A 17,758-nucleotide genomic window follows, 5' to 3' on the forward strand; every position below is an offset into this window, starting at 1 on the left:
TGCTTGGTGAAACTACTTGTGAAAAATCACTGGGCCTTTTTGCTTCTACTAACTATCTGAAGTAAAATTTTCTAATCTGGATTATACACATAAGCTCTAGACCTGTGATTCAAGGATTCCGTAGCTTCCCTTAGATTCCTGACAGTCTTGTCACTCAAAGGGCTATGAAGTGTCTTTTCCCCCCTTTTATTGAAAATACCTTTTTTTCCTCGCATAATACATCCTGATTCTGGTTTCCCTCCCTCTACTCCTCCAGCTCCTCCCCACCTCCCCTTCCATCTGTATCCACCCCTTTCTGTCTCTCATTAGAACACAGACAGGCTTCTAAGGGATAATAGTAAATAAAATATAGTAAGATAAAACAAAACCTAACTCATCCGAATAGAACAAAACAAATGGGGGAAAGAGTCCAAGAAAGGGCACAAGAAATAGATACAGATACAGAGATCCACTCATTTGCACATTCAGGAATCCCATAAAAAATGCTAGACTGGACACGATAATGTGTAAGCAAAGAACCTCTGGGTAAAAAGAAGAAAAAATGTAAATAAAATTACAATAAAAAAGAATAAGATTTAGAAAGGAACAAATAAAAGACCCTGACAGGACACTATGAACAAGGCACATCCTAAGATGCCATTGAGTTTGTTTTCCGTTGGCATCCACTGCTGGGCATGCAGCCTACCCTTAAGAGTGGTTTGTTTGAGCCAGTGTGGTAGCACATGCCTTTAATCCCAACACTTGGGAGGCAGAGGCCTGTGAGTTCAAGACCAGCCTGATCTACAAAGCAATTTCCAGGATAGCCTGGGCTGTTACACAGAGAAACCCTGCCTCAAAAAACCAAAAAGAAGAAGGGGGAAAAAAAGTAGTTTGTTCTTCAGTGAGACTTCTTTGGCGAAAACTAAATTTTCATTTGCAAGTGGTTGTCAGTTGGATTAGGGATGAGGGAGTGTGTCCACTTCCTTCACTTCTAGGACCCATCTGGTGCAGACCCGATGCTGCTGCCTCAGTCTGTGTGAATGCTGTGATGTGTCTTAACTGTTTTGCTCATTGTTTGTTGTTGTTGTTGTTTTCACATGTGGCTCAAGTTACAGACTGTTGTGAACTACCTTGTGAGTGCAGGGAATAGAACCCAGATGCTCTGGAAGAGCAGCCAGTGTTCATAACCATTGAGCCTTCTCTCCAGCCAAGTAGCAGCTTTTGGAGAGTTAATTTTTACTTCTCTCTAACAGTAGACAGTGTGGATATGGCTTTCCTTTTAGCTTATTGCTTCCTTAACTTCAGAAAAACTAGTATCCCACAGTTCTGTAGCTTCTAGGTTAGTGTGTATAAACTCTGAGTTGGCCCATCTGCTATAGTGTGTGTGTGTGTGTGTGTCTGTCTGTGTGTGTGTGTGTGTGTGTGTCTGTCTGTCTGTCTGTCTTAAATATAACATTTGTAGCTTGACCAGAAAAGATGTATGTAGGGGTAGAAATTTTGTGCACAGTAACACACATTGTCTTGATCAACACATGGTGGTTACAGAAAAAGATGCTGAGGCAAGCTTACTGACCACACTGACAAGCTTCTCACATAAACTCTCAGTTCTCTAAGGACAAGGCTTTAACTACAGTTTTAAGATTTGGTACAGTGAGCGATCATAGAAGGTGTTTAACATGTGTTGTATGTTTTTAGAAAGGAAAGGAAGAAAGAGGAAAGGAAGAAAGAATGAAGCTACCCATGATGAGTATCCTGTAGTACCTCCTTTTTCAAGAAAGTAACAAAATAAAAAATATTTTCTATTAAAGAATAAAAACATGCTTCAGGAGAGAAGCAAGGCCACATCTGTTATGATGACAAGAAAATTCACAGATAAGAATAAAAATGTTGGCAAAAATGTGGCAAAATTGTCAAATGGTATAGGCACTTTGGAAAACAAGCCACATTTCCTAAAAGGTTTTAATCAGGTGCACAATTCAGCAGTCCACTTCCAGGTATATCCTCAAGAGAAATAAAAACATGTGTCCCTAAAATAGCTTATATAAATCATTTGTGAAAAATGTTTGTAGTATTATTATTCATAGCAGCTGGAAAGTCAAGACAACCCAAATGTTCATTACTTGATGACTAGATAAGTAAAATGGAGATATTTCCATACAATGGAATATTTTTGGCACTAATAAAACACTGATACTACAACATGGATGAATCTTGGAAATATTTTGCTGAGTGAAGGAAACATCACAGAAGAGCAAGAGTATGTGGCTACATTTATAAGAACTGTTTAAAGTTGGTAGGAGATAGCATAGTGCTTGTCCAGGACCAAGAGAAAAGATCTGGATGTTGGATTTCTTTTTATCGACATGATGGTACTCTGAAATTAGATGATGATGATGATTATATAGCTCTGTGACTAGTCTAAAACATGGAATTATATGGTCTAAATGACTAGATTTTTGTGGGATGAGAATTTGAATAAAGATGTTAAAATGCAAATTTTTACAGTTGCATACATGTGTACACACACACAAACACATGCAAAATAAATACAGTAGGCATCCTGGATTGTCTTTGGAAGAGAAAAAGAGCATGAGTGGAAAAATAAGTGAATCCAGATAACTTTTTTTCTTTTCTTTAAAATTTATTTTTCATGCAATAATATTTTGATCATGTTTTTTTTTCCCTTCCCCAACTCCTCCCAGATCTTTGCCACCTCCCTACCCACCCAACTTTATCTCTCTCTACCTCCCTCCCTCCCTCCCTCCCTCCCTCTCTCTCTCTCTCCCTCCCTCCCTCTCCCTCTCTCTCTCTCTCCTTCCCCCTCTCTCTCAAAAAAAAGTGGTAATTTTTTTAAGCTAAAACAAAAAGCCCCCCCACACACACACACACAGAGTTCATTTTGTGTTGGCCAGCTACTGGGCATGGGGTCTGCCCCATTTTATATACCCAGTGACACTTCATTGAAGAAAATTAATTTTCCCTTTGCCAGCAGTTATCATTTGCAAATAGCTTCTGTGTCCACGTGCCCCTCTCAGTGCTGGGACCCAGCTGGCTTGAATCTGTGCAGATCTTGTGCATGCTACCAGTCTCCATAAGTCCGTATGTGGCTGGAAAGCACTTCCCTTGGAGTCACCCACCACCTCTGTCTCTTGGAGTCTTTCCACCTCTTCCCCCTGATGCATCCCTGAGCCTTGAAGTAGGGATTGAATGAAAGCATCCTGTTTAGGGCTAACTGCCCCAAATCCCTCAGTCTCATGCGCTTCGTGCCATTGCGGGTCTCTGTGTTAATTCCCATCTACTGCAGGAAGAAGGTTCTCTAATGAGGGCTGAGTGAAGCACTGATCTGTGGGTGCAGCAGCAGGTCACCAGATATTTTATTGCTATGTTCCTTTCCCCTAAGCCCATGACTTACCTAGTCCTGTGTTCTTGGCCCTTTAGAACTGTCAGGTATAGGTTCCATCTCAGACTTTAAATCCTGTCAAACGTTCAGCTAACTGTTGTAAACCTCAGGGTTGCGGCTGGGTGATACCAATGACTACCTTTATCCTCTGGTAGCTTGCAGAGTACCTTCTAAGAGCCTGAATGCTAGTCGGTAGGCATAAAACTTTTATTCAGGGTTTTAACTAACCACACTGTACCACCGTTGGTTTCTTAACACGGACATGTAGTTGGAGAGCTTCTCTCCAGCCCCCGTCAAGTCCTATTAGTCCAACAGCCTACTTATAAAGTAAACACACAGACATTCATATTATTTAAACTGCTTGGCCATTAGCTCAGGCCTACCATTGTCTAGCTCTTACTCTTATATTTAGCCCATTTCTATTAATCTATACTTTGCCACGTGGCTCGTGGCTTACCAGTACCTTATGTCTTTTCTCTCATGGCGGTGGCTGGCAGCGTCTCCCCTCAGCCTTCACTTCCCTGCCTTCTCCTCTTCCTTGTCCCGCCTACCCTATGCTTTCTGCCTGGCTACTGGCCAATCAGCACTTTATTTATTTTAACCAATTAGAGCAACACATTTGACATACAGAACATCCCACAGCACGGACACTGTAGTAATATCAGATGTTGGAAAACGGGAACTTCTCTACTATCTTTGTAAAGTAAATTCGTTATAGTGACTTAAGTCTCTTTCTGTCAACTACCATGGTTATAAAATAATTACTAAGTAAAACTAGACTATAACCATAAAATAAAGTTGAGAAACTATAGAAACGTTGAAAAGAATGTTAGTTTATGATCATTCCAGCATAATAGCTCACTTAAAAGTTCATTCAAATTAGAATTTCTTTTTGCCACAAAGATATGGTCATATTGACCATATTTCAGGTATACATATATTTTTAAAAATTAATAATATATACTGGTTGTTTAAAAATGTGGTGGTTCTGAGATTTTAGCTTCTTTGAGTAAGTTAACATGTCTGTTTGACACACACTCGGCTTTGGAAAGAGTCTAGAAGAAAGGTTCAGTCACCAGACCTGCAGACATGCCTGAGGCTTCTGGAAGAATGTTTCTTAACACTAGTGTGTCATCACATAATGTATTCTCTTTTAAACAATGATTTTATTTTAATTTTGTTTTCATCTTCATATATTCTTTGCAAAATAGGGTGCTCACTAAATGTAACATACCAGGACCTACAATGAGAGAAATTTAGAGCGTAGTAAATGTATATTCAAGGAAGAATGTTTCTTTTACACATTGGCCATGGAGCAACAGGATGATATTGAAAAGGGTTAAATTCTAAGTCACACAGTGTTAGCTTTTCTAAAATGCTGGCTGAAGAGACACAGTAAAAATGAGATGCAGGTTAAAAATCAGAAAATTCTCTGAGCCACTTCTTGGGTTTTGTTTCTTAGTTTGGCTTAATCTGTTTGGTTTTTGTTGTTGTTGTTTTGTTTTTAAAGAAAATCTTCTGGGGCCGGAGAAATGGCTCAGCAGCTAAGAGCACATCGTACTTTTGCAGAGTTTGGTTCCCAGCACCAATGTCAAGTCTCCCAAATGCGAGCTGCGGGGGATGCAACACCCCTGGCCTCTTCAGGCACCTGCATTTACATGTGTATACACACACACACACACACACACATACACACACAGAGAGAGAGAGAGAGAGAGAGAGAGAGAGAGAGAGAGAGAGAGAGAGAGGGAGAGAGAGGGAGAGAATGAGAATGAGAATGAGAATAAATTTTTTCACATGCCTCTTGGGTTCTTTGAAAGATACGGATAATGTTTTGTGAAGTCACTGACTTCACTGCTGGTTGCACAGCCAGATTACCTTCCTGGGGAGGATATTCTATACAACGCTAGGGAAGCTACTGAAGTATTGTTCCACTTCTACTACATCGTTCTCTACCTTTCTTTTCTGTGCTAATGAGCAGAAATGGGCAAATGGTTTTCATTTCATAGGTGTCTAAACTTGCAGTTGCTTACAAGTAATTTATTTCTCCTGTTGTCAAAAATAGGAAGAAAAGATGTCTTTTAGTAAAGTCCTCATCCAACTTGGTATTCATTAAATGTAATTATTTTTATCATCACAGTGGTTTAGTATTTTCTCACTAGTGATCACAAATATAATCAGTATATACTATATTCTAGAGACCACTAAATAAAATTATGGCCTGTGTCTTTTGGCATTCTAATTATTCATCTGTATTATAATTTGTTCATATCATTTAAATTTTCAGTTGAGCTGGGCAGTGGTGGTGCATGCCTTTAATCCCAGCACTTGGGAGGCAGAGGCAGGTGGATCTTGTGAGTTTGAGGCCAGCCTGGGCTACCAAGTGAGTTCCAGGAAAGGCACAAAGTAACACAGAGAAACCTTGTCTCAACAAACCAAAAATAAATAAATAAATTTTCAGTTGAATTTCAGTGAGATTAGAAAATTAAAGTGCTTGTAAAAACCATTTTATACTTTATACTGTCATTGAGGGTCTAATTTATATGTAAAATATTCAGTGGGCTAGGGATATAGTTCAATAGTAGATCACTTGCCTATGGGAAAACCCATCACACATCATTATGAGACAAGGAACCTCCAAAGATGCCATTGTGTTCCTTTTTCTGTTGGTCATCTCCTGCTGGGCATGCAGCCTTCTCTTAAGAATAGTTTATTTCTGCAGTGAGACTTCCTTGGAAGGAACTAAATTTTCATTTGCAAGTGGTTATCAATTGGAGATTGCTTCTGGGATCGGGGCATGTGTCCACTTCGCCATTTAGCTCTCGAACCCCATCTGGAACAGACCTGTGCAGGCCTTGTGCATGCTGCTTCAGTCTCTGTGAGTTCATTTGTGTGCCAGACCTGTTGTATCTTGAAGGCCTTGATTCCTTGGTGTCCTCCATCCCCTCTAACTTGTACATGCTTTCCTCCTCTTCTGCAGAGTTCCCAGAGCCCTTAGGGGAGGGATTTGATGGCGGCATCCCATTTAGGACTGAGTGTTCTAAGATCTCTATGCACAATATCTGGCTATGGCTCTCTTAAGTCTTAGTTAGGGTTTCTATTGCTGTGAAGAGACACCATGACCACAGAAAACTCTTATGAAAGAAAACATTTAGTTGGGTGGTGACTTACAGTTCTGGTGGGGAGCATGACAGTGTGCAGGCAGACATGGTGCTGGCTACATCTTGACCAGAAGGCAACAGGAAGTGAACTGTGACACCGTGGGAAGCTTAAGCAAAAGAGACCTCAAAGCCTGCCCCACAGTGACACACTTCCTTTAAAGAGGCTACACCTTCCAATAGTGCCACTCCCTATGAGCCAGTTACATTCCAACTACCATGCCGTATTTGTTCCCATTTGCTGCAGGAGGAAGTCTCTCTGATGATGGCTGAATAAGTCACCAATCTATGAGCAGAGCAGAATTTCATTAGGAGCCATTTTTTTTTTTTCAGACCAATAGTATTTGGTTTTACTCTGGGTGTCTGGGCTATCTAGTCTCAACTTCTTGGTCACCTAAGCAGTATCAGGTATAGGTTCCATTTCATGGAGTGGCCTTCAGTCAAATCAGATGTTGGCTGGTTACTCTCACAAACTTTATGCCACCATTACATTAGCATGTCTTACAGGCAAGAAATCATTATTGATCTAAGGGTTTGTGGCTGGGTTGGTGTTTATTTACCTTTCTCCTAGAACTTCTCTAGTGAAGGCATTTTAAAGTATTCAATTTTTGTTCTGAGCAATGCATTAGTAATATTCTGCAAATTTTTATATGGAAACTTTAATTTGTATTCAGTTCAACATATTTTTTTTAATATTTCTTATATGAACTCTAGGTTACTTAATAGTGTTTTCTTTGAAAAAACTTTTTTTTTTTTCTGTTTTTTTAAGATTTGTGTGGGGTTCCAGGCTTTTGATTTGGGTTTCAGCCTTAATAGTGTTGTGTTTAACAAAAAGCAAAGTTTTTGTGGTTTTTAAAACTGTTAAATATGCAGCATATCTTATGTATTAGAGCCCAGAAGTTTCATTTTATTATGTGTTGTTTTGTGTGTCGCCATATGAACATTGCAAGGGCACTTAGGAATGTCCCTGCTGCACATTCTGTGTGTTGACTGCGTCAGACTCTTAGAAGTTTCTGACGTTGTCTAGATCCTTGTAGCCATCTCCTTGTTCTGTCAGTTACTGAGAACAGAATGTTAAATGTTTACTGTTAATTTAAAAATGTATTACTTAAACATCAGTGACATTAGGAAGTTCTCATAATAAAGTAGTTAAGCAGTGTGTCTTAGGGATGGAGTACATTTGCATTTCCAAGTCTTGCACACTTACTCCGGATGCTGTTCCTCTGTGTTACCCTTCTGAGCCTCCCACCTTTGGTTTAACAGAAGTGATACAAACTTCCTGTAGCTATTAGGATCATTTGATGAGAAAATGAGTTCAGGATTTTTTTTCATTGTTTGAGACAGGGTTTCTCTCTACAGCCCTGGCTATCCTGAACTCACTCTGTAATCCAGTCAGGTAATGAATTCTTAACATAGTACCTGATGTATTCTTAAATAGGGATTATTTTGTATTTTTAAAATTCTCAAATTTTGTATGCTCTTCAAAATTTCAAGTTATAACACCCAATATATGATTTTAGTATTCTTTCTTGGTTTTGTTTTGTTTAATTTCACCCTTGGTCTGTACTGTGGCTAGCCCTTTGTGAATCTTTTCCCATTGCTTTTGTATGCCACTATTACTGACAGAACTTTTAGTCAGAGCTTTTAGCGCAAAGTAGATCGCCTTGTTTATATTACAGCAGAGTTTGTTTTCTCTTTTGGCCTAATTTTACCTACCTTGCAATAAAATACTGTCAGAGGATGTGAACAATACACAGACTTTCCAAAGCTATAAAGTTACCTTATTGTCTAAAACAAATTGTTTTTCTCTTCCAGATCAACCGAGAAAGCTGGTGTACCATAGAGCCATGCCCTGAAGCAGCCTCTCTTCTGGCTTCCAAACAGAGCTCAGGTAGGCCTGGTCACAGTCCTGCTCTGGAAGAAATAATATGATGTTGTAATCTGCCATTCCGGAGTGCAGTACACAGCAGACCAGAAGAAAGATATATATATAGTAGCACTTTGCATTTTTGAGTTCTCCAGTCTGCTTTACCAACAAAGCCTCTGTTTACTGTTCTAGTTTTTACTAATCTGCTTTAGAAATTATTGAATCCTTCTCATTTGCTGGCTTTAATAGGGACAATTTAGCTGTGGATGTCTTGCAGTGCTGTTTAAGTTGAGAAAAGATTGCCCTAGTCTTTTATGTCCTGGGATATTTTTTATCATTTCTCAACTCTGACCATATTACAAAGGAAGTATTGAAAACTAATAAGGAACCGGGCGGTGGTGGTGCACACCTTTAATCCCAGCACTCGGGAGGCAGAGCCAGGCGGATGGATCTCTGAGTTCGAGGCCAGCCTGGGTTACCAAGACAGTTCCAGGAAAGGCACAAAGCTACACAGAGAAACCCTGTCTCAAAAAAAAAAAAAAAAACAAAAACAAAAACAAAAACAAAAAACTAATATGGAAAGTGTTTTCTTCTGTATTTTTCACACCTCTTGAGAGTGCCTATTTCAGAATATTATGTATGGTTATATGCAGAGCTTACAAATTCAAAGGTGTTGGAAATAAAAGTATGCCCACACCTGTGTTTTGGTTCCTTTAGCTATCAGTGACTTTTCCAAAGGTGTAACCAGCTACCCAAGAATGAAACTTCTGCCCTGTAATTGTTGAGTAAAGTCTTGGAATTTGAATATTCGTAACACAGAAGGACCTCTAGACTTCATGGCTCAATCTGTTTCTTTAAGGAACTTGATTTGAGTTGCAGTCTTTGTCAGGTTATAATCATGAATTGTTAAAAACACCCCTTTACAGTGTAACTCCAAGAATAAGCAGATGTAAGAATTAATTCATACATTAAGAACTAATGAAGCCAGAACGTGATTTAGGCATATCACACACCTGCAGTGTGCGCCATCCATGCCTGATGTCTAGTTACTACATTTCTAATTTGCTGTTATCTGTCAGTGTGACTCTTAGGGATGTACTTGTCATCCCATTTCACTGGTATAGAAGTGAAGACCCACAGGGTTAAATTGCCTGGATTTTTCTTTTAAGCCAGAGCCATCTAAACCTCCTAAAATAAGTGTTCTTTGCTTTTATTTCCACTTCATGCTTTAATATATTTCACTTCATTCATTAGGAAGGGAGTGTCGGGAGAAAATAAGGATTTTATTTCTTTTGAAAACATCCCACCATACATGACATGGAGTGTACATTAAGTTTTCCTTTAGGGATCCCTACCCCAGTGAAGGTCATGGTGGAGCTGTAATGGATTATGATTGTTCCTCTTTTCCCCCTCCATATTCTTCTTTCCTCCAAACAGCCAATTTAATCTCACACATGAACCTCTTCTTATCCCAAACTTGGCTTGTAGCCTTAGGCTAGCTTGGCTTTATTCTTTGGGTAAAGTACTCCTGCCAGAGGTGAATCTGTGGATGTTTATGAACATATATTGTGTGGGCTCCTTTTCTAGGCTGGCATTTAGACATAGTCTTCAGACTGTAGCTCTCCATCTAGCAGCTCCAGCCGTTGCTTTCCTTAGCCAGCACCCCCGTTTTCCCCCAGTCACAATATGGAGTTTTTTGGTGTATTCCTAGTGGCAAAAAAGGCAGGAATAAAAATATCACAAACCCACCAACCGTACTAAGTTATTGTGTATAGAATGGGGGTGCTAAAATACCCATAATTACGGTCTTTTGAAGAAACCATACTATTTCCATTGAACTAACATTGTGAAATTATTCACTGAGCTCATAATTGTGACTTAATGATTTAAGATTAACTCATAGGTCCTGCCTCCTTATTATAGTATTCTTTATATAATTCTGCAATGAAATTGTCTTTTACTGTGTTCATATGTACCACAAGCTTGTGAATAGCCCATTCTGCAAGAACATATTCAATGTCTTCCCAGAACCTAGCCAAATGCCTAAAAGAAAAAGTAACTCTGTCAGTTAATATACCTGAAAGCTCCCAGACTATGACCTTTCTAACTTTGTAAATATCTAAAATGGAAGAAAGGGTGAGAAAGTAAAAGGTGGATGAACAATTGAAAAAAAAAAACATGACTATGTGTTGGTATGAAGCAGGAAGTGAATTTTAAAACAAACAAACAAGTATTGGTTAAATAATTGTTCTTTTTCAGAATGTGAAAGCTTCTTAGATGTTGGACTGGGCACTGAGTGTGCCTCAAAAGAAGGCGTGCTTCAGAGAGCCTCAGGGAGTGAGTCCGACCTCTTCCACTCACCCAGTGACGAAATGGACAGCATCGTCTTCTCCAAGGTATTAGAGGGCGCTTCTGTCCATTTTGACCCGCAGTTCTCCCAACCTCATTTGGCCTTACTGAACCCGTTTTTATTGTGATTTCCCCTTATGCTCATTGTCGTCCCATGACTTTAATGTGTGCCTCTAACTAATGAATTGTGATCCAGTGAGGCCATGTATTGTGGAGTGGCTGTGGGGACACTTTGTTTTGCCTGCTTTCCTTCTTCCCTCCCTCCCTTCCTTCTCTTTCTAAGCTGCCAAGCTGGAGCACTCACAAAGGAGCATAAGTATTCTATTTAAAGAAGGAAAGTCCATATTGCCAGGGCTTAGAAACAGGCATTGGCCAGATTTATTAGATTTACCTTCTGAAAAAATCATGGCTGGTTAAATGAGTGGCTTGAAGCTTGCACTGAAGTCAAAAGGCATGGGAGTTCCTTTAGAATGAACCAAGTCAGATGACAGTGAACACCCTTCAGTGGTTAGGAAGGGACTGCGACTCAGACTGTATGATGTCATATATATAAACTAACCATAGAGTCATTCTGATTAATGTGTGGATGCCTGAAACTCACTGCTAAGTCTGGTGACATCACCTTTCCTCCAGACTGCTTAATTGGAACTTTCTAGATCTATTGTAGAGAAGTTAAGGTTTTTTCTTTAGTGTGGAGCTAGGAAGATAGAGGTTAGAAGCTTGGGGTTGTTTCTGTGTGCAGCAAATTCTGTTCTGTCCTCTAAGAGGCCTTCCCCACAGCAGAGAGGGCAGGGGATGCAGTGCTCAGTTACATGCCACAAGCGGTTTTCCTAACAGTAATGACTGAAGGGGCAGAAACATTGGAGCAGCTGTGAAGAAGAATCCTCCTGCTGGTTTTGTAACTCTGAAGAAGTTCCCAGAGCAGTTTATTCATGTGTGATTAAACCATTCGAGACAGTGTGATGTTCATGTTTTAACTCTTAACAGTATAGGAACAATGTCATAAAAGTCTAAAATTCTGCTCTTTTCATTTTTGTCCATCAGTCCTCATATTCCACTTGTCCTTCCGAACCCTTTCTCCCCTGTTCCTTTGATTGTCTTCTGAAGGCTCTTGGAAAGATTTATGGTACGACTTTGGGATTTCTGTCTTGCCACTTGCTGGCCAGGTTACCGCAGGAGGATTGTGAACTTGATAGAGTAATTTGGCCTAGTCTTGTGGGGGTTTAGGGGAGGATTTGCCTTTGAAGTCACATAGGAAGAGGAAAACCAGTTTTTGTTTTGCCTGCCTGCCTTCCTACCTAGCTCCCTTCCTTTTCTTTCTAAGCTCTTAACAAGTGCATTTTTAGGTTACAGTTTGGGAGGAGGGATATGTGCTTCAGTGTTCCTGTAGAACTAAGGATAAAAACTGGAGCTTTAAAATTGGCTCCTAATGACTAGAACTGAGTATGGAATACTTACAAAATTGTCAAACAGTTATGTGTACATGTGTATCCTAATAGTAAAAAGGTTTTTTTTTGTGTTTTTGTGTTTTTTTAAGATTTATTTTTATATGTCAATGTGTTGGGGATGTGGCTTATGGAGGCTAGAAGCAGGCATTGGATCCACTGGAACTGGAGTTAGAAATTGTATATACTGCCAACATAAATTCTGGAAACTGAACTCAGGTTCTTTGGAAGAGCACAAATGCTCTTAACTACTGAGCCACCTCTCCAGCTTAAGTTTTGTTTTTTAAGTTTAATAATCTTCCTTCAGGAAATATTTGTTTGCCTACCTCTTAGATACAGAACATGTGGACAGTTTGTCCCTGGTGTTACCCTCTCCTCGGAGAGATAATTATTTCTGATCACTAAATTACATGATATGCTTACCTTTAAAAAAAAAAAAAAAAGAAATGAGAATTTTCTCTACTTTACAGTCAATACTCAAGCTATTAAAATCACGCATGAAATATTCATATAAAGAACCTTTGCTAGATGCTGCACATTTTTCCAGGGAGAGTAGACAATATTTTTTTTAAAGCTGAAACATATACCTCAGACAAACTTCCACCTTCATTGTAAACTGGAGTACCTGGAGCAAAGCCAGGCAGGGTGGATGAACTTTCACCCTCATGCATGCATGCATGTCCAGATGGCCTGGTGCCGGGTGAGGGTGGGGGAGGGGATGTTTGCTCCCATTTCTTCTTCCAAAGCTGTGAATGACCAAGAGTCCTCAGAATAACTAATTTTCCTAGCTTTGATAAAATTAAGAGCTAGTTAATTATGTTCTAATTATTGGTACTGCCCTGAATTTTATATACATACATGCATACATACATCTATGTATATAAAATTTCATATGTCCAGCAACCAGGTAGGTAGCTTTGTCCCTTATACCATACAAGGAATAGTTTTTGTTTGGTATGTACTAGCTAGTTTTATGTCAACTTGACCCAGGCTAGAGTCATTTGAGAAGAGAGAGAACCTCAGCTGGGAAAATGTATCCTACCAGGTTGGACTATGGCCAAGCTTATGCTGCATTTTCTTGATTGTTGATTGATGAGGGAGGGCCTAGGTCACTGTCAGTGGTGCCACCCCTGGGCTGGTGGTCCTGGGTTCTATAAGAAAGCAGGCTGAGCAAGCCATGAGGAGCAAAGCTAGCAAGCAGCACCCCTCTGTGGCCTCTGCATCAGCTCCTGCCTCCAGGATCCTGCCCTGTGTGAGTTCCTGCCCTGACTTCCCTCTGTTGTGGAACTATAGCGTGAGATAAACCCTTTCCTCTCCAAGTTGCTTTTGGTCATGATGTTCTGTCACAGCAATAGAAACCCTGTGACAATTGCTAAAGAGGCCTGCCTGAAATAGCTGAACGACTGAGTAACAGAATTGAGGCCTCTTCCTGTTCTGTTACTGTGCTTTCAGTCTCTTCAGTGTGGCTCTAAAAACCAGTGCTTTTCAGTCGAGACTGTGTTGGTAGATAGACCACTTGCTCTCCTAAAGTCACCCCTCTCTTGCTTTAGTTTCAGTACATGCTGCACGATGTCATAGTCTTACAGAGTCTTCCCCGGGCCCTTCCCTCCACTCTTTCAGTCTTGGGGGTTGGAGGGAGTCTTTAGACAAGCCATTGCAACATGCTTTTCTGTGAACTGAGTGGTGCATTAGGTCACTTCCTGCAGCCATTTATTTATCTCTGGCCCTCAGGAAGTCTCTTTAACAACGTGTACCTCCTGGGAACTGTGACTCTGTGGTGAGCGTTGAGAGCTTCATGTTTATTCTTACAAATATTTGCTGGTTCCTGATTTTAGATGAGCAGCATAAAACTTATACTTTGTTTTTAAAATGAGATGAAATCCTGGGATTCTTTTTGGCACAAGCTGAGAAAATATAGTTGGTGTACATTACTCTCATCCAGGACTTAAGATTCTTAGATAGAATGCTCTACATAAAAAGATTATGTGATTTGGTGCATGTGATGAGTGTTCAAAATGTGAGCTGTGGTTCTCTAGATAGTAGTATAGTTGTGTGTCTTATGTATAAAATAAATAATAATAAATACTTGTTGAATAAATGAAGGGCTATTTGTTTGGCAGTATCAAACATGATTACTTCGGGTGTAGTATCAATCTATAAAATGTGTGATACATACTTAGAATTTATAACTTTCTAAGAGAAAGGCATCCCCCCCAAAAATACTGTATTATAAAAACACAGAAAAAGAGTAGAACTGTGTAATATTGCAGAGAGCACCCATATACTTACTTTCCAGCTTCCGTCATTTTTTTATTGTTTACTTAGTATGTAGCTGTGTTTCTCTTTACCACTAGTCTGCCTAAATTTGATGATACAGTTCAAAACAAATTACAAGTGTGTCCATACACATCAGGTATAAATTCTTAGAAGCAGTGTTTTTCTATAGTTGAGAGATTGGGGGTGTGTGTGTTTTAGATATATAATTTATATATAAATCCTGAGAATTCAGTTACTTTTGGTGAATACATCCTCCACCTTTGTAACCGGAAGCTGCATAGTGTATAGGCTGTAAGCATAACTATGGGAAGTCTCCTCACATGACACCCTTTTCAGTGACCATTCAACCCTCCAGAAGAAACACAAAAGATGTTTTTTCTGTGATTCAGAAAGTCATATAAATGGGATCTGAGGAATTAGTATTCTCCTGTACAACCCTGGGAGTAGAATTATTAGTCATGTAAGAAACTGGCCATCTCTAGTGTTCTCACTTGTGTTGAGAATCCCAGTTACTCTACACCCTTAGTAACAAATACAGTTGTTTTAATTTTAATGTTTCTGGTATCCATGCAGTGTTATCTCATTATGGTTTTGATTTGTATTTCCTGACAACTGGTGATGTTAAACAGATTTTCACATGTCCATTGGCAACTCATGTGTCTTCCTGTAGAGAGTGTCTGTTCATATCTTTGCCCATTCAAATAATTGCATTATTTGTTGTTAGAGAGGAATGGATGATATATATCCTGGATACTGCTCCTTTGTTAGATTCATGATTTGCAAATATTTCCTCTTATATCACTTGCCTATTCACTTATGTGAAAGTGTCTTGGTTAGCTCAAATGGCTAATCTGAAGAGGGATAATTGAACAGACCCTTGTTCAGCTGACTGCGTTGTGTGTTTGCTCATTTGCTTTCTGTGCCTGTGTCAATGTTTTGCTGTAAAGATTTATACTTTTTGGTTTTTATTTTCAGGATTAAGATGTATCTCAGTATTCTGTTTGTCACTTTAACAACAGCTTTCTGGTTTATTCAGAAGGATTCAATTCTAGATATTTTTAGAACTGTATAAAAAGCTTAAAAAGTGGAGTGGATGCCCCTGGCCCTTTGAGCTGACTAGCAAAATTAGAGTCTTGAGTTAACCTGTTTTCTTACCTCTAGAATGGAAATAAGGATATTTGCTAAATCAAATAATAGGAAGGATTAAAAAGGATAATGTATCTATATCACTTAAAGCCTCATATGAAAAACATGCTGTACAAAACTATCAAAGAACTTATAAAAATTTTAAAATGAAAAATAAAACCTCACATGAGATAAGTACCTATTATGGTTCAAATTTATATCATAATTGTTTAATAGTAGTAATAGTTTCAAAGATTTTATATGATAGTGTCCATTTATTTAGGATTTAAATTTCCATTAATTTAAGCAAAACAGGGTCTTTGGACCGTTTTGTGACCCACACACTCATTAGAGTACTGGTAGGGACTTTAGCTACCCTGATTGTTTTTGCAGATTTTCAGTATTATACAAAGTCTAAGGAAAAAGATGGTGGTAGAGGGTGTGTGTGTGTGTGTGTGTGTGTGTGTGTGTGTGTGTGTGTGTGTGTGTGTTTTCCAATCCTGCATTCAGGAGAAAAACATGAGCAAAAACTCCTGGAAGAAGTGATTTATTTGTCAGCCTAGGTATAGACGTAGTCTCAGTTCCTCCAACATCCTCTTTCTAACATGCTCTATGCCCCCTACTCCCGCCTCTTTAATGTACTTCCGCAGTCCCTTCTGTTCTTTTCTCTCTTTATTCTTAACATTTGATGCAGAGGGGAGGGAAGGGCTTGAACTATGTTAAGACCCAAAATAGTTTTGTAAGTCAAGTATCACGAATTGATGCATGGTACCCCATTCCTCTAGGCCAGTGGCTCTCAACCTTTGCTGTGACTCTTTAATACAGTGCCTCATGTTGTGACCCTCCACCTTAAAATGATTTTGTTGCTACTTCATTACTATAATTTTGCTACTGTTAGGAATTATGACGTAAATATCTGATATGTGGCCCCTGTGAACCCAAAGGGGTTGCGACACACAGGTTGAGAACTGCTGCCTTAGGCAAGGATTTTAGGACCCATGATCTCTTTAAAGAAAAACTGACATACTAAAGAGCTTTTAAAGAAGACTTCAGATTTTAGGCTTGGAACATCTTGTTAGAGGTTAAAAATGGTAACTTTCTCCCTTCTAATGTACAAATAGAAATACAGTGGGGATGAGGTATAAAGTAGTGAAAGGGATAGTTTTTACATCTTATTTTATGTATCTCTAAGATTTATATCTTAGGTCTAGGAACTAGAATTTTATTTTGAAAAGAATTCAGAGTTCTAAAAACTTTGTATTTCTTGTATTCTGTATCATATATGATTTAGACAGTGCCTTTCCATAAGCCTTCAAGTAACAATGTAGATCCAAAGACCATGAATGTATGTCTGGAATACTGAGAGAACATGTCCTCAATGCCAGCATCCAGGAGGCTTAGGTCAGAGGATTTGGAATTCAAAACAAGCCTTGGGCCACACAGGGAGATCCTGTCTTAAGAGAAAGAGGAGGCAGCATTCTTGTTAGATAGAACAGCATGGCTAAATGTCATGCATCTGTTAGGGTAAATATGACTACCTTAGAAAATACATAACTGCCAGGCGGTGGTGGTGTACGCCTGTAATCCCAGCACTCGGGAGACAGAGGCAGGTGGATCTCTGTGAGTTCGAGGCCAGCCTGGTCTACAAAGCGAGTTCCAGGACAGCCTCCAACGCTACAGAGAAACCCTGTCTCCAAAAAAAAAAAGAAAAAAGAAAAAAAGAAAGAAAGAAAGAAAGAAAGAAAGAAAGAAAGAAAGAAAGAAAGAAAGAAAGAAAAGAAAATGCATAACTATATATGAATCTGACTTCTGGTTAGGGCACTCACAAATTTCCTTATTCCTTTTATTTTATTTTATTTTTACATTTAGTTACTATTTATTTTGAGTGTGGTTGTGCGTGTCCATGCCATGGTGCTTGTGTAGAGGTGAGAGGAAAATGTAGGGAGCCAGTTCTGTCCTTCTAACTCAGGTCATCACTACTGGCCAAATGTGCCTTTTCTTGCTGAGCCATCTCACCATCCCACTCAAAATTTTCTGTAGGACAGGAATAATATAAGGGCTTGGTAAAATTGGGAAGTGCTTTTGAAGACATAAAAGTCTTGGGGAAAAGTATTTTAAAGCTTTCCTTAGATTAACTCTAAAATTAAACTATTATTAG

At 39.2% G+C, this 17,758-nt stretch overlaps 1 protein-coding gene across 2 annotated transcripts in view; it reads left to right on the forward strand.

The window, feature by feature from the left end:
- Akap13 (A-kinase anchoring protein 13) overlaps positions 1-17,758 on the forward strand; it is a 298,302-nt gene that overhangs the window by 194,428 nt on the left and 86,116 nt on the right. For both annotated transcript variants that reach the window (XM_036185301.1, XM_036185311.1), the window contains 2 exons: positions 8,353-8,428; positions 10,664-10,800. In XM_036185301.1, the coding sequence (XP_036041194.1) occupies positions 8,353-8,428; positions 10,664-10,800 (213 nt within the window). The remainder of the gene's footprint in view (positions 1-8,352; positions 8,429-10,663; positions 10,801-17,758) is intronic.

The sequence above is a fragment of the Onychomys torridus genome, chromosome 1, assembly GCF_903995425.1.
Source record: "Onychomys torridus chromosome 1, mOncTor1.1, whole genome shotgun sequence".
Lineage (NCBI taxonomy): Eukaryota > Metazoa > Chordata > Mammalia > Rodentia > Cricetidae > Onychomys > Onychomys torridus.